The 24,206-nt window shown below is 46.6% G+C and overlaps 1 protein-coding gene and 1 long non-coding RNA gene across 2 annotated transcripts in view; both read right to left on the bottom strand.

Annotated features, from left to right (window-relative positions):
* Positions 1–22,929, bottom strand: part of LOC140120796 (uncharacterized) — a 36,924-nt gene extending 13,995 nt beyond the window's left edge. The window contains exons 1-6 of the mRNA XM_072139738.1: positions 22,797–22,929; positions 22,223–22,655; positions 21,762–22,110; positions 9,898–9,995; positions 9,421–9,478; positions 8,005–8,969 (exon numbers count right to left, since the gene is read on the bottom strand). Of these exons, the coding sequence (XP_071995839.1) occupies positions 8,005–8,969; positions 9,421–9,478; positions 9,898–9,995; positions 21,762–21,846 (1,206 nt within the window). The 5' untranslated portion in view covers positions 21,847–22,110; positions 22,223–22,655; positions 22,797–22,929. The remainder of the gene's footprint in view (positions 1–8,004; positions 8,970–9,420; positions 9,479–9,897; positions 9,996–21,761; positions 22,111–22,222; positions 22,656–22,796) is intronic.
* On the bottom strand, positions 10,246–11,226 carry LOC140120905 (uncharacterized). The gene is made up of 3 exons (XR_011853994.1): positions 11,143–11,226; positions 10,562–10,708; positions 10,246–10,449 (listed from the first exon to the last, which is right to left on the bottom strand). It is a non-coding gene; the product is annotated as an uncharacterized lncRNA (long non-coding RNA).
* Positions 22,930–24,206: the final 1,277 nt, after the last annotated feature.

Genomic DNA, 24,206 nt, shown 5'->3' with positions numbered 1-24,206 from the left:
ACAACATCGTAAGGGGGGGTAAAAGAAACAAAAATATTTCCATTTTGTTTTATATTTTTAACAGCAATTATTGTGTGGCATTAACCCCTTAATGACGGGTTTTTACTGCAGTCATTAAGGGCGCATTCACACGTTGCACTAGCGTCCGGGGGTCGGGCCACAGCTGATCGCATGTGCTTTTCCATGAAACCATATCGGACAGATTTACTTAGCCGGTCCTGTCGCGATCCCGCGGTGCGTTGTCTGTCGAGGATTCGGGTCTGCCGTGATTCACTAAGGTTGTGCGTCCAATTTCCTGCATGTGTTGTTTCTTCCTGGTGCATGTCAGTGCTTGATCTTGCGACACAATTCCTTGTTTAAATTTTGCGGTTTGTCAGTCTGTCATTGTTCGGCGGCCCGCCCCCCCCCCCCCGATTTCTGTCGCATGCAAGCCGGCGCCGATGTGCCACAATCCAATCTTGTGCGCCAAAAACCCGGGGCAATTCGGCGCAAAATGGAAATATTTAGGAAACCCGACGGAATCGCGGTCCGCGGACCCTTAGTAAATGAGCCACAAAGGGTCCATGGATGTCGATCACAAGCGTCTCCATATGCAACCTCGATTGTGGTCGATTCCAGGTTTGGGCATCAAAAAATGCATCTGAAAAACTGAACGTGTGGACGCCCCCTTAAGTTGTTCCGCCTAATCTTCTGCCCTCATTACCTGCACTAATTACACCTGATTGAACTTGTTACCTGTATGATAGACACAAGTCGACACACTCAAACAATCACCCTCCAACCTCTCCACCGTAGGCAAGACCAAAGAGCCATCTTAGGACACCAGGGGCAGGAGACTGGGATGGGCTACATGACAATAGGCAGCAGCTTGGTGAGAAGACAACAACTGTTGGTGCAATTAGAAAATTGAAGAAACACTAGATGACTGTCAGTCTTCCTCATTCTGGGTCTCCATGCAAGATCTCACCTCATGGGGTAAGGATAATTCTGAGAAAGGTCAGGAATCAGCCCAAAACTACACAGGAGGACCTGGTCACTGACCTGAAACAAATTACACAGCCATGGATTATAATTGTGCAGGTTCCTCCTGCTCGTGAAGCACATGTCCAGGCCCATTTGAAGTTTCTCACTGACCATCTTGATGATCCAGTGGAGGCTTGGGAGAAGGTCATGGGGTCAGATGAGACCAAAATAGAACTTTTTAGTATCAACACCACTTGCTGGGTTTGGAGGAAGATGGAGGATGTGAACAACCCTAAGAACACCGTCCCAGTCATGAGGCCTGGGGGTGGATACATCAGACTTTGCGGGGGGGGGGGGGGGGGAGGGGAGGATATTCAGCAAAGGGGACAGGACAACTGCATCATATTGAAGAAAGGATGGATGGAGCCATCCATGCATTACAAGATTTCGGCCAACAACCTAAATTCCCCAATACAAGCTTTGAAGATGGGTCGTGGCTGGGTCTTCCAGTATGACAATGACCCGAAACACAAAGCCAGGGCAATTAAGCGGCAGCTCCCTCTGTATGAAGAATTTCAAGGTCCTGGAGTCTTCGAGTCGGTCTCCAGAACCCAATCAGAAATCTTTGGAGAAACTCAAGGGGACTTAGTGAAGATGAGCTGGAGAAGATCTGTAAAGCTAATGAATTATTTAATAATCAAACAATATATTTTTCTTAATTTTGTTAGATTCATAGTCGAAGTTACTGGGAAAACCTGGACAATTGCAGTGTATCAGATACTTATTTTCCCCAGTGTATATTCATATTTCTCTTTATGTGTACCCAATGGAAGCTAGTAAGTCTGGCCTGTCATGGGTGGATCTCCAAAAGTATCTTCAAACCTAGTTTTTTGGAGTGGATTACTGTATATACTCGTGTATAAGCCGACCCGAATATAAGCCGAGGTACCTAATTTTAAAACGAAAAACTGGAAAAAATGATTGACTCGAGTATACAACCAGCCAGTGCATGCCCCCCAGTATACAGCCTGCAGACCCTGCACCCTGAATATATAATCTGCAACCCTTGCCCCCCAGTGTACAGACTGCATCCCCTTGCCCCCCAGTATACATTCAGCAGCCCCCCTTTCCCTAGTATACAGCCTGCAGCCCCCTGTCCCTAGTATACAGCCTGCAGCCCCCTGTCCCTAGTATACAGCCTGCATCCCCCAGTATACAGCCCCACATGAGGAATGCCCAGCCCATAAGAAAAAAAAGAGTGTACTCACCCTCCGATGCCCTCCCTCCCCGGGGAGGTCCTCTTCTGTCCATCGATGTTCTGGCTCTCACTCCCATGTGGTGTTGTTGCTCTTTCCGTGCGGCGCACACACTAGAATGTTAGCGATCTGCTGATGTCACAGCTCGAGCGACAGCACCGCACGGAGAGAGGGAGCCGGAGCCAGAACATCGATGGACAGTATAGGACCTCCTGGGGGGGGGAGGGGGGGGAGTGGGCGTTGGGAGGTGAGTACATTTTATTTTAAATAGACTTGAGTATAAGCCGAGTTAGAATTTTTCAGCACATTTTTTGTGCTGAAAAACTCGGCTTATACTCGAGTATATACAGTATTTCATTTTGAAAACTGCTCCAAAACCCATGAATTGAAGAGGATTTTTTCTGGCACCTCTATGGATATTTTAATTGAGTGTGAGGACTCAAGCTCAACCTGCCGCTCCATTCATCAGTGAGAACATGACCCTCAATTTTGTGATCATAGGGGTCCCAGGAGTGAGACCACCGCAACAATCATAATGTTATCTCCTGTCCTTTGGAAATGGAACAAAAGGAAAACTTCAGCATATAAAAATTCTCAGTTGATAAATTTAACAGGCTAAAAGATTATTTGTTCTTTGTGTCTTTTTGACCATTGGTTAAGTCAACCCATCATCTCATGTGTGAGCCAGAGGGGCACTGCAGGAAGCAACCTGGCCACCATGGTTGTGGAATCCTCATATTCAAATATCCCGCCATGATGGTTCAAAGGCCTGACTCTGATTCTGTGGTAATCCTCAAAAAACGTATCCTTACACATAACTACTTTTCACGTGACAATTTGTACTTACAGCAAACCAGAACAACCATGGGAAGTAAGAATGGTGCCACAATATTCCAATCTTTCCATTGCTAAACTGTTGGTGATGTCCTACTGGAGGCCTCTAGGTGGTTGATTTTCTACTGGAGATCTCTATGTGAATGAAGTCTTACTGGAGACCTCTATGTGGGTGATGTCCTACTGGAGACCTCTATGTGGGTGATGTCCTACTGGAGACCTCTATGTGGGTGATGTCCTACTGGAGACCTCTAGGTGGGTGATGTCCTACTGGAGACCTCTATGTTGGTGATGTCCTACTGGAGACCTCTATGTGGGTGATGTCCTACTGGAGACCTCTATGTGGGTGATGTCCTACTGGAGACCTCTAGGTGGGTGATGTCCTACTGGAGACCTCTAGGTGGGTGATGTCCTACTGGAGACCTCTAGGTGGGTGATGTCCTACTGGAGACCTCTATGTGGGTGATGTCCTACTGGAGACCTCTATGTAGGTGATGTCCTATTGGAGACCTCTATGTGGGTGATGTCCTACTGGAGACCTCTATGTGGTTGATTTTCTACTGGAGATCTCTATGTGAATGAAGTCTTACTGGAGACCTCTATGTGGGTGATGTCCTACTGGATACCTCTATGTGGGTGATGCCCTACTGGAGACCTCTATGTGGGTGATGTCCTACTGGAGACCTCTATGTGGGTTATGTCCTACTGGAGACCTCTATGTGGGTGATGTCCTACTGGAGACCTCTAGGTGGGTGATGTCCTACTGGAGACCTCTAGGTGGGTGATATCCTACTGGAGACCTCTATGTGGGTGATGTCCTACTGGAGACCTCTAGGTGGGTGATGTCCTACTGGAGACCTCTAGGTGGGTGATGTCCTACTGGAGACCTCTATTTTGGTGATATCCTACTGGAGACCTCTATGTGGGTGATGTCCTACTGGAGACCTCTATGTGGGTGATGTCCTACTGGAGACCTCTATGTGGGTGATGTCCTACTGGAGACCTCTATGTGGGTGATGTCCTACTGGAGACCTCTATGTGGGTGATGTCCTACTGGAGACCTCTATGTGGGTGATGTCCTACTGGAGACATCTATGTGGGTGATGTCCTACTGGAGACCTCTATGTGGGTGATGTCCTACTGGAGGCCTCTATGTGGTTGATGTCCTACTGGAGACCTCTATGTGGGTGATGTCCTACTGGAGATCTCTAGGTGGGTGATGTCCTACTGGAGACCTCTATGTGGGTGATGTCCTACTGGAGGACTCTATATGGGTGATGTCCTACTGGAGATCTCTAGGTGGGTGATGTCCTACTGGAGATCTCTAGGTGGGTGATGTCCTACTGGAGGCCTCTATGTGGGTGATGTCCTACTGGAGACCTCTAGGTGTGTGATGTCCTACTGGAGACCTCTAGGTGGGTGATGTCCTACTGGAGACCTCTATGTGGGTGATGTCCTACTGGAGACCTCTATGTGGGTGATGTCCTACTGAAGGACCTCTATGTGGGTGATGTCCTACTGGAGACCTCTATGTGGGTGATGTCCTACTGAAGGACTCTATGTTGGTGATGTCCTACTGGAGACCTCTATGTGGGTGATGTCCTACTGAAGGACTCTATGTTGGTGATGTCCTACTGGAGACCTCTATGTGGGTGATGTCCTACTGGAGACCTCTATGTGGGTGATGTCCTACTGGAGACCTCTATGTGGGTGATGTCCTACTGAAGGACTCTATGTTAGTGATGTCCTACTGAAGGACTCTATGTTGGTGATGTCCTACTGGAGACCTCTATATGGGTGATGTCCTACTGGAGACCTCTATGTTGGTGATGTCCTACTGGAGACCTCTATGTGGGTGATGTCCTACTGGAGACCTCTATGTGGGTGATGTCCTACTGGAGACCTCTATATGGGTGATGTCCTACTGGAGACCTCTATGTGGGTGATGTCCTACTGGAGACCTATATATGGGTGATGTCCTACTGGAGACCTCTATATGGGTGATGTCCTACTGGAGACCTCTATATGGGTGATGTCCTACTGGAGACCTCTATGTGGGTGATGTCCTACTGGAGACCTCTATGTGGGTGATGTCCTACTGGAGACCTATATATTGGTGATGTCCTACTGGAGACCTCTATATGGGTGATGTCCTACTGGAGACCTCTATGTGGGTGATGTCCTACTGGAGACCTATATATTGGTGATGTCCTACTGGAGACCTCTATGTGGGTGATGTCCTACTGGAGACCTCTATGTGGGTGATGTCCTACTGGAGACCTCTATGTGAGTGATGTCCTACTGGAGACCTCTATATGGGTGATGTCCTACTGGAGACCTCTATATGGGTGATGTCCTACTGGAGACCTCTATGTGGGTGATGTCCTACTGGAGACCTCTCTGTGGGTCATGTCCTACTGGAGACCACTATGTGGGAGATGTCCCACTGGAGACCTCTATGTTGGTGATGTCCTACTGGAGACCTCTATGTGGGTGATGTCCTACTGGAGACCTCTATGTGGGTGATGTCCTACTGGAGACCTCTATATGGGTGATGTCCTACTAGAGACCTCTATGTGGATGATGTCCTACTGGAGATCTCTAGGTGGGTGATGTCCTACTGGAGACCTCTATGTGGGTGATGTCCTACTGGAGGACTCTATATGGGTGATGTCCTACTGGAGATCTCTAGGTGGGTGATGTCCTACTGGAGATCTCTAGGTGGGTGATGTCCTACTGGAGGCCTCTATGTGGGTGATGTCCTACTGGAGACCTCTAGGTGTGTGATGTCCTACTGGAGACCTCTAGGTGGGTGATGTCCTACTGGAGACCTCTAGGTGGGTGATGTCCTACTGGAGACCTCTATGTGGGTGATGTCCTACTGAAGGACCTCTATGTGGGTGATGTCCTACTGGAGACCTCTATGTGGGTGATGTCCTACTGAAGGACTCTATGTTGGTGATGTCCTACTGGACACCTCTATGTGGGTGATGTCCTACTGAAGGACTCTATGTTGGTGATGTCCTACTGGAGACCTCTATGTGGGTGATGTCCTACTGGAGACCTCTATGTGGGTGATGTCCTACTGGAGACCTCTATGTGGGTGATGTCCTACTGAAGGACTCTATGTTAGTGATGTCCTACTGAAGGACTCTATGTTGGTGATGTCCTACTGGAGACCTCTATATGGGTGATGTCCTACTGGAGACCTCTATGTTGGTGATGTCCTACTGGAGACCTCTATGTGGGTGATGTCCTACTGGAGACCTCTATGTGGGTGATGTCCTACTGGAGACCTCTATATGGGTGATGTCCTACTGGAGACCTCTATGTGGGTGATGTCCTACTGGAGACCTATATATGGGTGATGTCCTACTGGAGACCTCTATATGAGTGATGTCCTACTGGAGACCTCTATATGGGTGATGTCCTACTGGAGACCTCTATGTGGGTGATGTCCTACTGGAGACCTCTATATGGGTGATGTCCTACTGGAGACCTCTATATGGGTGATGTCCTACTGGAGACCTCTATATGGGTGATGTCCTACTGGAGACCTCTATGTGGGTGATGTCCTACTGGAGACCTCTATATGGGTGATGTCCTACTGGAGACCTCTATATGGGTGATGTCCTACTGGAGACCTCTATGTGGGTGATGTCCTACTGGAGACCTCTATATGGGTCATGTCCTACTGGAGACCACTATGTGGGAGATGTCCCACTGGAGACCTCTCTGTTGGTGATGTCCTACTGGAGACCTCTATGTGGGTGATGTCCTACTGGAGACCTCTATGTGGGTGATGTCCTACTGGAGACCTCTATATGGGTGATGTCCTACTAGAGACCTCTATGTGGGTGATGTCCTACTGGAGATCTCTAGGTGGGTGATGTCCTACTGGAGACCTCTATGTGGGTGATGTCCTACTGGAGGACTCTATATGGGTGATGTCCTACTGGAGACCTCTATGTGGGTGATGTCCTACTGGAGACCTCTATGTGGGTGATGTCCTACTGGAGACCTCTATATGGGTGATGTCCTACTAGAGACCTCTATGTGGGTGATGTCCTACTGGAGATCTCTAGGTGGGTGATGTCCTACTGGAGACCTCTATGTGGGTGATGTCCTACTGGAGGACTCTATATGGGTGATGTCCTACTGGAGACCTCTATATGGGTGATGTTCAGTTTCTGGTGATGACCATGAACTTGTGCATATGAGAATGTATTTAATTAAAAACTCAGACAAACAGAAATCTGAAGTGGAATCTATTCACTCGATACAATAACGGAGAGCGATGCACGTCACGACTGAGCCTGCACAACGGGCTCACGCGGAGCACCGCTGCTGACTTCTGTTCTTTCTCGTTCATATTCTTGTTTTTTTTACTATATCATAAAACCATGAAAGACTAAAGATACAATCTGTCATTAAAGGGTTTGTCCGACATTAATAAAAACCTTACCGATGGGCTGTGACAAAAAAATAAACCCATACTTACCTATCCCGCCGCTCCCAGTGTCCATCGCTGCCATGGCCATGCCAGTCTACAGTGGCGCATCAGCTGCGCTCCGACAACGCCTGTAGCAGATGTTGGGACAGGAGAAGGGTGGGGGCGTGCCAGGCCACCGGAAGTATAGGTTTCTTTTTTCTTCACAGTTTTTATTAATGTCTGACAACCCTTTCAAGTCAGATCTGAATGGTGGAGGCTGAACGATCCCTTCTGACGCCTTTCGTCCTAACCCCCTGCCTAGCCGGTACTTTTTAGTTTAAAAGATGGCAACTCTACTCTGGGTACAGTGGTGAACGCTCCTGACTACTCTCCATACTATCATGACCCCGGTCATGAAGACACACTGGAAGACACACAATTAGGACCCACATTTTTACAAAAAATGTCTGTATGTTGAGCTCTATGTTGTCTAAAACAGGTCCCAAATTCTTAAAATCAACATGGCGCCTCTTCTGTGTGAGTTCTTTGATGCTTCACCAGATTTGACTTTTGGCTGAAACATTTTCCACATTCTGAACACCAATATGGCTTCTCCCCACTGTGGGTTTTTACATGTTCCATTAGAACCGATTTCTTGCCAAAATATTTCCCACATTCTGAACATGAAAACGGCTTCTCCTCTGTGTGAATTCTCAGATGTTCCACAAGATGTGTTTTCTGATTAAAACATTTCCCACAATCGGGGCATTTAAAGGAATTCTCCCTTGTGTGAGTTCTCTGATGTTTAACAAGAGCAGATTTCTGCCTAAAATATTTCCCACATTCTGAACATGCGAAAGGCTTCTCCCCGGTGTGGATCCTCAGGTGCTTCACGATATAGGACTTCTGGCTGAAACCTTTCCCACATACAGAGCATGAGAAGGGTTTCTCTCCCGTGTGCATTCTTAGATGGTCCATGAGATAGGATTTCTTGCTAAACCGTTTCCCGCATTCGGAACATGCAAAGGGCTTCTCTCCCGTGTGAATTCGTAGATGACCCATCAGATTTGATTTCTGCGTAAAACACTTCCCACATTCAGGGCAGACGTAGGTTTTTGCTTCTTTGTGAATTTTTTGATGGTGAACGAGAATCGATTCATTGTCGAAACACTTCCCGCATTTTAGACACGGAAATAGTTTCTCCCCTTCGTGAGTTTTCAAATGGTTAAAGAAAACTGCCTTGTGATTAAAACACTGTCCACACTGTAAGCACGAGAACGGCTTCTCCCCCGTGTGAATTCGCAGATGCTTCCCAAGGTTCTGTTTCTGACTGAAACATTTCCCACACTCCGAACAGGAAAATGGCTTCTCCCCCGTGTGGCTTCTTAGATGCTTCTCCAGATTTTGTTTCTTGCCAAACAATTTGCCACATTGTGAGCATGAATACGGCTTCTCACCGGGGACATCGCTCATCTTATATTCACCTGGGAAAAGTAACAAAATGTTTTTTTCCCCCCAATACAAAAAGTTATGCCCAAAAACTTAAGCAAAATATAGGTGCGATATGAGCTAAATGCTAAAAAACTAAAAAATGCTTCATGAATTATTAATTAACGAATAAAAGATCAACGCATTTATCAAGATTTAACAGGATTAAAGGGGTCGTCCTACAAACCAAGTTAGACCCTATCCACAGGACAGGCCCTAACTTGCTGATCAGTGGGGATCTCAGTGATTACGAGAACGAGGGGTCTGATGGGGTCCCAGGCGATCTACGTCAGCTCCATAGAGATGAATGGAGCAGAACGATCATGCATTAATCTCCGAGAGCGACGAGAAATCCAACTAGGACCCCATCGGACCTCTCGTTCTCAAGATCTGTGGATAGGACCTAATTTGGTTTGTGGGACAACCCCTTTAATACAAAGCCCTTACCATTCACTGACACCGATGAGGGGTTTAGGAATTCACTCGTCGACCCACTTTCACTTTCCTGCAAAAATCACACATTACAGATAAGAAAATAATTCATCTTACATGCAAGTAAAGCCATAAAACTTGTAGAAGACCCCGATGATGAAGGTTTTCCTCAAATGGCCACAAAACATCAACATTAACCCAAGTATTGTATCAATATCGATGGTTCCGCCACTAGTCAGATCTGGAAGTGGAAAGATGTGACCATCAATACCAGATCTTACATCATTCAGGATCATCTCAGCTTTTCCAGGAGAGGAAACTCTCATCAGTGCTGATGATGGAACCTTCTGTCTTCCACCCTAAGATGATTCTCCTTTGTCATGACCTGATTTTAGCAGCACTAAAGTGTGAAAATGACCTCACCCCTGAGTTAGTAACTCTCAGTATATATGACCATGGGAAAGTTTAGCATAAAATCTCAGCTTCTCCTACTTGATGATCCGGTGGGACCTCCTGCTTTATTCCTGGCCAGTCCTGGGAATCTGGAGGACGGGGACATCTCTCTGGTGGATCTCTCCTACTGGATCCATCTATAGGAAATAACACAGTGACTGATACATTGTCTACATGTGATGAGCAGATGATGGGGGAATCTCGCTGACTCTCCTCTACAATCAGGGAAGGTCTCCTCTTACCTGGTGATGTGAGGGGCTGGTGGTCCTCCATCATGACCTCCTTGTACAGGTCCTTGTGTCCTTCTACATACTCCCACTCCTCCATGGAGAAATAGACAGCCACATCCTGACATCTTATAGGAACCTGACACACACAATGACACAGTCATCACCCGGACCCCTCCCTTGTGTTATTATATAATGTCCCAGCATTCCCGGCAGCGCTCACCTCTCCGCTCAGCAGCTCAGTGATCCTGGAGGTAAGTTCTAGGATCTTCTGCTCATGTATCAGTGAATGAGGTGGAGGCTGGGTGATGGGGCTCTGGGGGGTCACACACTCACCAGACGACTTCTTCACTACTGTGTAATCCTGTGTATGGGGAGACACTGATCACTACATAGATCCTAAGAATCCTTCACCTCTCCAGTCATTTCCCTGTTGTATTCCTAGAGATAAGAGCCGTGTCCTGGGAGACTCTCACCTCTCCAGTTATCCAGTAGATGATCTCTAGGGTGAGGTCCAGGATCCGGGCAGCCGTGGTTCTGTCCTGCTCCATTCCTGCTGGGTCGCTGGTGGGAAGGACCATGATCTTTCATAAGAACATGAGAAAGTTCTAAAAATAAGGAACCTGAAGGAAAACAAATAGGACTGAGAGCAGAATTACATCTGGAGGAACATCTTACATGCAGTAAAGTCTCTCGTATACAGGGAATTATTAGGATATCTCACAGCGTACAATGAAGGGGATTAGTTTATAACACATAAGATGCTACAATCTGTAGGAAGGTTTCAGCCTCCACTTTCTGGACCTTCTGTATCGTCTGTTGTTATCACAATGTGGAGGCTTCTATCCTGTGCGATAAGATGAATGTTCGGATATTGTAGAGACAAATTCTAGTAGAGTTCTGTATATAGGGAGCAATATGTTGGGATGACTTTCTGTAAGATGTAGTTAGTCTACGATATAACACGTTACACGTCACCGGTCACAACATGGGAACCGCCGACAGGAATAATTTGTGGGTTTGCTGATGACTATGGCTCTTGTCAACCATAACTGACCTGCATAAGGACCTCCTGGTGGCTACAGGACCCACAATAACATCAATGCTATGTGATCAATAGATTATAGGACCTAGGATGACATCGCCCTGGTCACATGACAGGAAGTGCTAAACGGGCGAGAAATCTCCACTTTGCCCCTCCCCTCAGCTGATCACATGACCATGACATCATCGCAGGTCCTGTGGTATAAATAACGTCAGCATTAGTACAGGTTCTCGTGCACACAGAGGTGCCAGGGCTTCTCCGAGTTTCCTTCTAGGACGACACAAGAGCGGGAGAAGAAAATCTCAATCCAAAATTTACTTTTTTTTCTTCCCAAAAAATAAAAAAAAAGGTTGGATTTAGAGAAGATCAAAACTTTATTTATCCGGATGGGAAATTATTTTGTGCGTCACTGCCCGAGGTCAGTCACCTCAGAGAAAGTAAAGAGGATGTTACAGAACAAGCCAAAAAAATGAACATTATGTTACGACATTACTATCTGCATAGTGGGGGGCGGCGAGGTGGGTTATTTCTCGGGGAATTAGTCCTTTGTTTTTTACATTATTTGGTTGTACAATTGGATTGTATCGAGGATGAAGGAATGATGGACTCGTGATGGTGCTCAGTTGTTGTAGTATGCTATGTATTCTCAGTGGTTGTAGTATGCTATGTATTCTCAGTGGTTGTAGTATGCTATGTATTCTCAGTGGTTGTAGTATGCTATGTATTCTCAGTGGTTGTAGTATGCTATGTATTGGATGAGACTTGTTAACATCAATGAACTCAATTTCCTACAGGCATCTTCAGGTCCAAGACTCTTCGAATATACGCAGGGGCTTCCCCAATTGTGTTCTGAATAACTTTATTCAGACTGTTCTTTTCCTTTGATCCCCAACAGACAATAGCGAAGAATAGTAATCCACCATTGTTGTTTCGTAGACGATCTGTAATATTTTGGTGGAGATGTGAAATGACTTGAACTTCCTTAATAACTACAGTCTGTCCATCTTTAATAATTCCTTTATTTATATAGCGCACACAGATTCCGCAGCGCTGCACTGATCTTGACAAATCAGTCCCTGTCCATAATGGGGCTCACAATCTAATCATCTACCAGTATGAATAGGAGTGTCGGAGGAAACCAGAGGAAAGCCACGCAAACACGGAAAGAACATACAAACTCTTTGCAGATGTTGACCTGGATGGGACTTGAACCCAGGACCCCAGCACTGCAAGGCTGTAATGCTAACCACTGAGCGACCGTGTTGCAAGGCTGTGGTGCTAACCACTGAGCCACCGTGCTGCAAGGCTGTAGTGCTAACCACTGAGCCACCGTGCATCACTTTGCTATACACCCTGTCATGGTTGGTCTTCCAGTCCAGCCTGTCGTCAATGTACACACCCCGGTACTTGTAGTTGCTGCCTCAATCTATCTCTCGCCCCTTGGTCTCTATTGGTTTTATGGCCATTTTCTTCATCCTCATATCGATCATCATCTTCTCGGTCTTTTTGATCATAATATGTTAAGTAACTACATCAAAGCATCGTACACTTCCCTACTACTTGCCCGGCATAAGAACGACCCCTTCTCACAGCTCCATACACACAACTAGTATTTTGATACAAAGGGAAACTTTGTTGCGCAAACATTTTTTTCTTATGAAAACGTAGGAAGAAACGTTGTACAGGCAGTCCCCGGGTTACATACAAGATAGGGTCTGTAGGTTTGTTCTTAAGTTGAGTTTGTATGTAAGTCGGAACTGTATACTTTATCATTGTAATCCCAGTCAAAATTTTTTTGGTCTCTGTGACAATTGGATTTTAAAAATGTTGGATTGTCATAAGAATCAGGAGTAACAATAAAGCTTCATTACAGACACCGGTGATAACTGTTACAGCTGATTATTGTAGCCTAGGACTAAAGTACAGTAAATTACCAACATCCAGAGGTCCGTTTGTAACTAGGGGTCGTATGTAAGTCAGGTGTTCTTAAGTAGGGGACCGCCTGTATAACCGGAATCATAACGACACATAGAATAAACGGAACCATGTGCTTTATTCCCCCCTTTCATAAAAATGAACCTCCGTAGGACAACTTTCTTTTCATTCTATTTCCACAACTCGGGGAAAATATAAGCCCCTCCCACTGGTTATGAGATCAATAACAGAAGATATTTATTTCATACAATCCTCCATGACGCAGCAAAAGTAGTGACCATCCAAAATATTTTTAACCATAACAAAGTTGTGTCATTCATGACTTCGAAAAGACGAGCGCCTAAACCTTCTCCGATCGCCCTACGATAAACTATTAACCCTCTCTCCTTCTTTTAGGCCACTTCAACTGACAGAATCTAAAAACAATCCAGGAAATCAGATTGTACGGTGTCTAAATAGTTAATTTGCATTGTATTGCAGGAAATAAGTTTGATCCCCTACCAACGAACGAGAATTCGGCATCTCCTAGTGCTGTTCGTTTTTTTCTTTAAGAAGCTCCTCCTACTCTGCACTCATTATCTGTAGCTCCTCCTACTCTGCACTCATTATCTGTAGCTCCTCCTACTCTGCACTCATTATCTGTAGCTCCTCCTACTCTGCACTCATTATCTGTAGCTCCTCCTACTCTGCACTCATTATCTGTAGCTCCTCCTACTCTGCACTCATTATTTGTATGAATTGCACCTGTTTGAACTTGTTCCCTGTTTAAAAGACACCTGTGCACACACTCAATCTCACTCCAACCTCTCCACCGTGGGCGAGGCCAAAGATCTGTCTAAGGCCACCATGGACAACATTGTAGACCTGCACCAGGCTGGGGTGGGCTACAGGACTATAGGGAGCAGCTTGGTGAGAAGACAACAACTGTTGGCACAACACTAGATGACCATCAATCTTTATTGGTCCTTGAAAATCTTGCCTCGTGGGGTAAGGATGATTCTGAGAAAGTTCAGCAATCAGCCCAGAACCATACAGGAGGACCAAGTCCATGACCTGAAGTGAATGACCATCTCAATGACCAGAGAAGTCATGGGAGAAGGTTATGGGGTCAGAAGAGATCAGAAGATATCAACTCCATTTGCTGTGTTTGGAGGTAGACGGAGGATGAAGACAACACCAAGAACACCGACCCAACCATGAAGCAGGGGTGTGGAAACATCATACTTTTGGAATGGGTTTTCTTCAAGGGGACGGAATGACTGCACCATATTGATGGGATGGGAGGATAGATGGGGCCATGGATGGTGAGATATCGGCCAACAACCTCCTTCCCTCACTTACAATATTGAACCTGGGTCCTCCAGGAGACAATAACCCAAAACAGACCAAGGCACCTAGGGAGCAGCTCCATATGATGCATTTTGCGGCCCTGGAGAGTCTTAGCCACAAATTTTTGGGGATTTTTTTTAGATTTTGTCTCCCACAGTTAAAGAGTACCTACGATAAAAATTACAGACCTAGAGACGAACATAAACATGATTTTTCGTTTCACACCTTTGGTAATCGGAGCAGTTTTAGAGCACTACATTGCATGACATTTCTTATACCAACCCCACCTTCAAGGGGGACTTCATTTTCCCAACATCTTAACCTGGTGACCTTCATGCACATCACCTCTGACAGGTTACAGGGTTTCTCACGGTTCACTTACTACCTAGTAGAACAAGCCTTCTCCTCCACCATCTCCCTACCTACACTATTATATCTCCTCTATGACAAACTCTCATGGAAGATGCACTCTAACCCCCTCCACCTGGAAAACTTGGTACACTATGTGTAAATTAAAGGGGTATTCCCACCTGACTGAGTTTAGTTTAATCAATCCCTAACACCAAAAAAGGGAAATGTGAATGTTCATAGCCAGCGCATGCGCAGTTCACATATGCCGGCCACCTCGCTCGCTAGAACAGGACAGCTGCCGGGCATGCGCAGTCATAAGCCGGCATTGCTATGTACTCTTCATATCAAAGCAGCAGTGAAGCTACTGCGCATGCTCGGCAGCCGTCCTGTTCTAACGAGCGAGGGGGCTGGCTTATGTGAACTGCGCATGCGCTGGCTATGCACATTCCCATTTTCCTGGCGGGTTCGGAGGCGGTGGCCGTATCTTATGTCAACACAGGGCGATTGCTAGGGGGCAGGGTTTCCCAAAGAGAATGAGACTTGGCGCTACGGGGTCTTATCTGTTCTCCAGGCCCCTCCAGGTGATACATCTCTAGATTATATAGAATGCTTCTACCTAAGTGAGACTATAGGCCAAGGTCTACTAACCTTCCCTTTATGGACTCCCACAGTACTGAAGGTCCTAGAATATGTATATAAAACCCTCGGCACTACGAGGGGATGGCACAGGACTTACACATCTCCACATAGGAGACTCCTGACACGAATCTCTCTTACTGCCAACTACGCCAAATGTGGCCAGGAAGAAGCTGACATTTTCACTGCCTATAGGACTCTCCCCACAACCGAGACATTTCAATTTGAACAATTGGTACCTAAAACACGTGAGCTGGAGATCCCCCTCTGTAGAGTTGTACGGGCCTAGGGCTGGAGTAAGGGATCCCTGGTGGCCTTAGAGTTCAGCATATTGGCTTTTTGACCTCTGGTTTTGGTGTCTTGTTTTTTCTTTTATTTTTATTTGTTGCTGTGCCGTATCTCGCTCATGAGATGGGAGTCTTCTGGTTGAAACCTACTGGGAAACATCCCTATGAGCCCATCTGTTCTTTGGGTCTTGTTGTATGTGATGATCCTTATCACTCAATGGCTTTTATATGTTTCACTCATGTTTGTATTATGATAAATTCTTAATAATCATATTAAAATACACTTTATTAGGTGCACCTGTCCAACTGCTCGTTAACACTTAATTTCTAATCAGCCAATCACATGGCGGCATCTCAGTGCATTTAGGCATGTAGACATGGTCAGGACAATCTCCTGCAGTTCACACCGAGCCTCAGTATGGGGAAGAAAGGTGATTTGTGGCCTTTGAACGTGGCATGGTTGTTGGTGCCAGAAGGGCTGGTCTGAGTATTTCAGAAACTGCTGATCTACTGGGATTTTCACGCACAACCGTCTCTAGGGTTTACAGAGAAGGGTCCGAAAAAGAAAAAACATCCAGTGAGCGGCAGTTCTGTGGGCGGAAATGCCTTGTTGATGCCAGAGGTCAGTGGAGAATGGGCAGACTGGTTCGAGCTGATAGAAAGGCAACAGTGACTCAAATCGCCACCCGTTACAACCAAGGTAGGCAGAAGAGCATCTCTGAACGCACAGTACGTCCAACTTTGAGGCAGATGGGCTACAGCAGCAGAAGACCACACCGGGTGCCACTCCTTTCAGCTAAGAACAGGAAACTGAGGCTACAATTTGCACAAGCTCATGGAAATTGGACAGTAGAAGATTGGAAAAACGTTGCCTGGTCTGATGAGTCTCGATTTCTGCTGCGACATTCGGATGGTAGGGTCAGAATTTGGTACAACAACATGAAAGCATGGATCCATCCTGCCTTGTATCAGCGGCTCAGGCTGGTGGTGCTGGTGTCATGGATCCATCCTGCCTTGTATCAGCGGCTCAGGCTGGTGGTGGTGGTGTCATGGATCCATCCTGCCTTGTATCAGCGGCTCAGGCTGGTGGTGGTGGTGTCATGGATCCATCCTGCCTTGTATCAGCGGCTCAGGCTGGTGGTGGTGGTGTCATGGATCCATCCTGCCTTGTATCAGCGGCTCAGGCTGGTGGTGGTGGTGTCATGGATCCATCCTGCCTTGTATCAGCAGGTCAGGCTGGTGGTGGTGGTGTCATGGATCCATCCTGCCTTGTATCAGCGGCTCAGGCTGGTGGTGGTGGTGTCATGGATCCATCCTGCCTTGTATCAGCGGGTCAGGCTGGTGGTGGTGGTGTCATGGATCCATCCTGCCTTGTATCAGCGGGTCAGGCTGGTGGTGGTGGTGTCATGGATCCATCCTGCCTTGTATCAGCGGGTCAGGCTGGTGGTGGTGGTGTCATGGATCCATCCTGCCTTGTATCAGCGGGTCAGGCTGGTGGTGGGGGTGTCATGGATCCATCCTGCCTTGTATCAGCGGCTCAGGCTGGTGGTGGTGGTGGTGTCATGGATCCATCCTGCCTTGTATCAGCGGCTCAGGCTGGTGGTGGTGGTGTCATGGATCCATCCTGCCTTTTATCAGCGGGTCAGGCTGGTGCTGGTGGTGTCATGGTGTCTTTGGGCCCCTTGGTAACGCCACAGCCTACCTGAGTATTGTTGCTGCCCATGTCCATCCCTTTATGAGCACAATGTACCCTGTAACATCTGATGGCTACTTTCAGCAGGATAATGCGCCATGTCATAAAGCTGGAATCATCTCAGACTGGTTTCTTGAACATGACAATGAGGTCACTGGACACAAATGGCCTCCACAGTCACCAGATCTCAATCCAATGGAGCATCTTTGGGATGTGGTGGAACGGGAGATTCGCATCATGGATGTGCAGCCGACAAATCTGCGGCAACTGTGTGATGCCATCATGTCAGTATGGACCAAAATCTCTGAGGAGCTTCCAGCACCTTGTTGTATCTATGCCACGAAGAATTGAGGCAGTTCTGAAGGCAAAAGGGGGTCCAACCCGTTACTAGCATGGTGGACCTAATAAAGTGGCCGGTGAGTGTATATTAACATATGAAAAAATACAAACTCGTAGATTTTTCTATGTTTCTCCAGTATACTTCTGAGGCCACCGGTACCAGTTTGCATTGCTGCAGACCCTGATCTCCGGAGAGGGTCAGATAATCTCTGGTCCGTGTGAAAACATACAGATCCTACAAAGCATTCATCATCCTTATTGTGTTAAATAATATAAACTGTGATGAAAAACAAAGAAACAAGATGTGCGGGGAAATTCTTTTTCTTTACAAGTGCAATATTTTGAATAGTGTCATAACAACCTTGGTCATGTGATGTCACACAGGTGCACAGCTCCTTATACCCTGGTCATGTGATGTCACACAGGTGCACGGCTCATTATATCCCCGGTCATGTGATGTCACACAGGTGCACGGCTCATTATATCCCTGGTCATGTGATGTCACACAGGTGCACGGCTCGTTTTATTCCCGGTCATGTGATGTCACACAGGTGCACGGCTCATTACATCCCTGGTCACGTGATGTCACACAGGTGCACGGCTCGTTATATCCCCGGTCATGTGATGTCACACAGGTGCACGGCTCGTTATATCCCCGGTCATGTGATGTCACACAGGTGCACAGCTCGTTATATCCCTGGTCATGTGATGTCACACAGGTGCATGGCTCGTAATATCCCTGGTCATGTGATGTCACTCAGGTGCACGGCTCGTTATATCCCCGGTCATGTGATGTGACACAGGTGCATAGCTCGTTATATCCCTGGTCATGTGATGTCACACAGGTGCACGGCTCCTTATATCCCTGGTCATGTGATGTCACACAGGTGCATGGCTCCTTACATCCCTGGTCATGGGATGTCACACAGGTGCACGGCTCGTTATATCCCTGGTCATGTGATGTCACTCAGGTGCACGGCTTGTTCTATCCCTGGTCATGTGATGTCACACAGGTGCACGGCTCATTATATCCCTGGTCACGTGATGTCACACAGGTGCACGGCTCATTATATCCCTGGTCACGTGATGTCACACAGGTGCACGGCTCGTTATATCCCCGGTCATGTGATGTCACACAGGAGCACGGCTCGTTATATCCCTGGTCATGTGATGTCACACAGGTGCACGGCTCATTATATCCCTGGTCACGTGATGTCACACAGGTGCACGGCTCGTTATATCCCTGGTCATGTGATGTCACACAGGTGCATGGCTCGTTATATCCCTGGTCATGTGATGTCACACAGGTGCACGGCTCGTTATATCCCTGGTCATGTGATGTCACACAGGTGCACGGCTCGTTATATCCCCGGTCATGTGATGTCACACAGGTGCACGGCTCGTTATATCCCTGGTCATGTGATGTCACACAGGTGCACAGCTCCTTATATCCCTGGTCATGTGATGTCACACAGGTGCACGGCTCATTAAAACCCCCGGTCACGTGATGTCACACAGGTGCACGGCTCATTATATCCCCGGTCACGTGATGTCACACAGGTGCACGGCTCATTATATCCCCGGCCATGTGATGTCACACAGGTGCGCGGCTTGTTATATCCCTGGTCATGTGATATAACGTACTGTGCGCCTGTGTGACATTTCCAGTCATATGATGCAACAGAGGTGCGTCATATCACTGAGAATAGTCAGAGCTTTGTGTTATAACGAGTCGTGCACCTGTGTGACATGACCATGACTTTTTTGTATCTACAGAAAGTAAACGATGAAGCTTCCTATAGGATGACAACAAGCAGAGATCTAGCAAACTGTGAAGTATTGATACAGAACTTGGGCTGGAAACTGTATAACATTTTATTACACAGATGGAAAACCCCTTTAACTATATGAAGTGCCGGATGACTGGGGATACGTGGAGGAGGTTTGGGCGATGCCTCTCTACAAACAAAGTGTAACTACATTGTCAGAATGAATGGAGGGGAAGCCTTAATCTCCCATGATTGGAGGTCGCGGGATCGGCTCACACATCAGAAGGTCTCATCAAGGACTAACGAGAAGCTCCACAATGTATAAAGCATCACATCTGCTTCTCCTCCAAGTGAGTTCTCTGATGTTTAATCAGACCCGAGTTGAGTCGGAAACATCTCCCACAATCGGTGCACAAAAATGGCTTCTCCCCCGTGTGGATTGTTAGATGTTCCATGAGCCTCGAGTTGTGGAGAAAACATTTCCCGCATTCGTGACATTTAAATAAATTCTCCCTTTTGTGAATCCTCTGATGTGTAACAAGAGCCGATCTCTGGCTGAAGCACTTGCCGCATTGTAGGCACGAGTATGGCTTCTCTCCCGTGTGAGTTCTCACATGTTTCAGGAGGTGCGACCTCTGGCTGAAGCATTTCTCACATTCCGAGCACGAGAAGGGCTTCTCTCCCGTGTGAATTCGTAGATGACCCATCAGATTTGATTTCTGCGTAAAACACTTCCCACATTCAGGGCAGACGTAGGTTTTTGCTTCTTTGTGAATTTTTTGATGGTGAACAAGAATCGATTCATTGTCGAAAAACTTCCCGCATTTTAGACATGGAAATAGTTTCTCCCCTTCGTGACTTTTCAAATGGTTTAAAAAAACTGCCTTGTGATTAAAACACTGTCCACACTGTAAGCACGAGAACGGCTTCTCCCCCGTGTGAATTCGCAGATGCTTCCCAAGGTTCTGTTTCTGACTGAAACATTTCCCACACTCCGAACAGGAAAATGGCTTCTCCCCCGTGTGGCTTCTTAGATGCTTCTCCAGATTTTGTTTCTTGCCAAACAATTTGCCACATTGTGAGCATGAATACGGCTTCTCACCGGGGACATCGCTCATCTTATATTCACCTGGGAAAAGTAACAAAATGTTTTTTTCCCCCAATACAAAAAGTTATGCCCAAAAACTTAAGTAAGGCAAAATATAGGTGCGATATGAGCTAAAATGCTAAAAAACTAAAAAATGCTTCATGAATTAAATATTACCTAATAAAAGATCAACTCATTTATCAAGATTTAACAGGATTAAAGGGGTCGTCCTACAAACCAAGTTAGACCCTATCCACAGGACAGGCCCTAACTCGCTGATCAGTGGGGAGCTGAGTGATTACGAGAACGAGGGGTCTGATGGGGTCCCAGGCGATCTACGTCAGCTCCATAGAGATGAATGGAGCAGAACGATCATGCGTTACCACCTGCTCCATTAATCTCAGAGAGCGACGAGAAACCCAACTAGGACTCCATCGGACCTCTCGTTCTCAAGATCTGTGGATAGGACCTAATTTGGTTTGTGGGACAACCCCTTCAATACAAAGCCCTTACCATTCACTGACACCGATGAGGGGTTTAGGAATTCACTCGTCGACCCACTTTCACTTTCCTGCAAAAATCACACAAAAGAAAAAAAACTTTAATCATCTTAGATCCAAGTAAAGGCACAAAACTTGTAGAAGACCCTGATGATGAAGGTTTTCCTCAAATGGCCATAAGAACATCAACATTAACCCAAGTATTGTATCAATATCCATGGTTCCGCCACTAGTCATATCTGGAAGTGGAAAGCTGTGACCATCAATACCAGATCTTACATCATTCAGGAACATCTCAGCTTTTCCAGGAGAGGAAACTCTCATCAGTGTTGATGATGGAACCTTCTGTCTTCTACCCTAAAATGATCTCTTCTTTGTTGTGAACTGATTTTAGCAGCACTAAATACTTTGTACAGTGTGAAAAAGGACTCATCCGTGAGTCATTAACCCTTAGTATATATGACCATGGGAAAGTTTAGCATAAAATCTCATCTTCTCCTACCTGATGATGGGGTGGGACCTCCTGCTTTATTCCTGGCCAGTCCTGGGAATGTGGAGGACTGGGACATCTCTCTGGGGGATCTCTCCTACTGGATCCATCTATAGGACATAACACAGTGACTGATACATTGTCTACATGTGATGAGCAGATGATGGGGGAATCTGGCTGACTCTCCTCTACAATCAGGGAAGGTCTCCTCTTACCTGGTGATGTGAGGGGCTGGTGGTCCTCCATCATGACCTCCTTGTACTGGTCCTTGTGTCCTTCTACATACTCCCACTCCTCCATGGAGAAATAGACAGCCACATCCTGACATCTTATAGGAACCTGACACACACAATGACACAGTCATCCCCCGGACCCCTCCCTTGTGTTATTATATAATGTCCCAGCATTCCCGGCAGCGCTCACCTCTCCGCTCAGCAGCTCAGTGATCCTGGAGGTAAGTTCTAGGATCTTCTGCTCATGTATCAGTGAATGAGGTGGAGGCTGGGTGATGGGGCTCTGGGGGGTCACACACTCACCAGACGACTTCTTCACTACTGTGTAATCCTGTGTATGGGGAGACACTGATCACTACATAGATCCTAAGAATCCTTCACCTCTCCAGTCATTTCCCTGTTGTATTCCTAGAGATAAGAGCCGTGTCCTGGGAGACTCTCACCTCTCCAGTTATCCAGTAGATGATCTCTAGGGTGAGGTCCAGGATCCGGGCAGCCATGGTTCTGTCCTGCTCCATCCTTGGTGGGTCACTGATGGGAAGGTCCATGATCTTTCATAAGAATTTACCATGAGAAAGTTCTAAAAATAAGGAACCTGAAGGAAAACAAATAGGACTGAGAGCAGAATTACATCTGGAGGAACATCTTACATGCAGTAAAGTCTCTCGTATACAGGGAATTATTAGGATATCTCACAGCGTACAATGAAGGTGATTAGTGATTAGTGATTAGCACACATAAGATGCTACAATCTGTAGGAATGTTTCAGCCTCCACTTTCTGGACCTTCTGTATCGTCTGTTGTTATCACAATACGGAGGCTTCTTTCCTGTGCGATAAGATGAATGTTCGGATATTGTAGAGACAAATTCTAGTTCTGTATATAGGGAGCAATATGTGTAAGAAGTAGTTAGTATACGATATAACACGTTACACGTCACCGGTCACAACATGGGAACTGCCGACAGGAATAACACGGGTTTGCTGATGACTGTGGCTCTTGTCAACCATAACTGACCTGCATATGGACCTCCTGGTGGCTACAGGACCCACAATAACATCCCTGCTATGTGATCAATAGATTATAGGACCTAGGATGACATCGCCCTGGTCACATGACAGGAAGTGCTAAACGGGCGAGAAATCTCCACTTTACCCCTCCCCTCAGCTGATCACATGACCATGACATCATCGCAGGTCCTGTGGTATAAATAACGTCAGCATTAGTACAGGTTCTCGTGCACACAGTGGTGCGAGGGCTTCTCCGAGTTTCCTTCTAGGACGACACAAAAGCGGGAGAAGAAAATCTCAATCCATAATGTACTTTTTTTTTCTTCCCAAAAAAATAAAAAAAAGGATTGGAATAGAGTAGATGAAAACTTGATTTATCCCGATGGGAAATTATTTTGTACGTCACTCCCCGAGGTCAGTCATCTCAGAGAAAGTAAAGAGGATGTTACTGTTATGATGTTATGAGGATGAAGGAATGATGGACTCTTGATGGTGCTCAGTTGTTGTAGTATGCTATGTATTCTCAGTGGTTGTAGTATGCTATGTATTCTCAGTGGTTGTAGTATGCTATGTATTGGATGAGACTTGTTTATAGCAATGAACTCAATTTCCTACAGGCATCTTCAGGTCCAAGACTCTTCGAATAGACGCAGGGGCTTCCCCAATTGTGTTCCGAATAACTTTATTCAGACTCTTCTTTTCCTTTGATCCCCAACAGACAATAGCGAAGAATAGTAATCCCACCATTGTTGTTTCGTACACCATCTGTAATATTTTGGTGGAGATGTGAAATGATTTGATCTTCCTTAATAACTACAGTCTGTCCATCTTTAATAATAATAATTCCTTTATTTATATAGCGCACACAGATTACGCAGCGCTGCACAGAACTTGCCAAATCGGTCCTTGTCCCCAATGGGGCTCAAAATATATTCAACTTGCCAGTTTGTTTTGGAGTGTAGGAGGAAACCGGAGGACCCGGAGGAAACCCACGCAAATATGGAGAGAACATACAAACTCTTTGCATATGTTAACCCTGGGACCCAGGACCCCAGCACTTTCCAGGCTGTAAAGCTAACCACTGAGCCACCAAGCTGCAAGGCTGTAGTGCTATCCATTGAGCCACCGTGCTGTAAGGCTGTAGTGCTAACCACTGAGCCAGCGTGCTGCAAGGCTGTAGTGCTAACCACTGAGCCACCGTGCTGCAAGGCTGTAGTGCTAACCACTGAGCCACCGTGCTGCAAGGCTGTAGTGCTAACCACTGAGCCACCGTGCTGCAAGGCTGTAGTGCTAACCACTGAGCCACCGAGCATCACTTTGCTATACACCCTGTCATGGTTGGTCTTCCAGTCCAGCCTGACGTCAATGTACACACCCTGGCACTTGTAGTTGCTGCCTCGATCTCTCTCTCGCCCTG

The sequence above is a fragment of the Engystomops pustulosus genome, chromosome 3 (genome assembly GCF_040894005.1).
Source record: "Engystomops pustulosus chromosome 3, aEngPut4.maternal, whole genome shotgun sequence".
NCBI lineage: Eukaryota > Metazoa > Chordata > Amphibia > Anura > Leptodactylidae > Engystomops > Engystomops pustulosus.
This window is presented reverse-complemented; position numbering and strand designations above follow the sequence as displayed.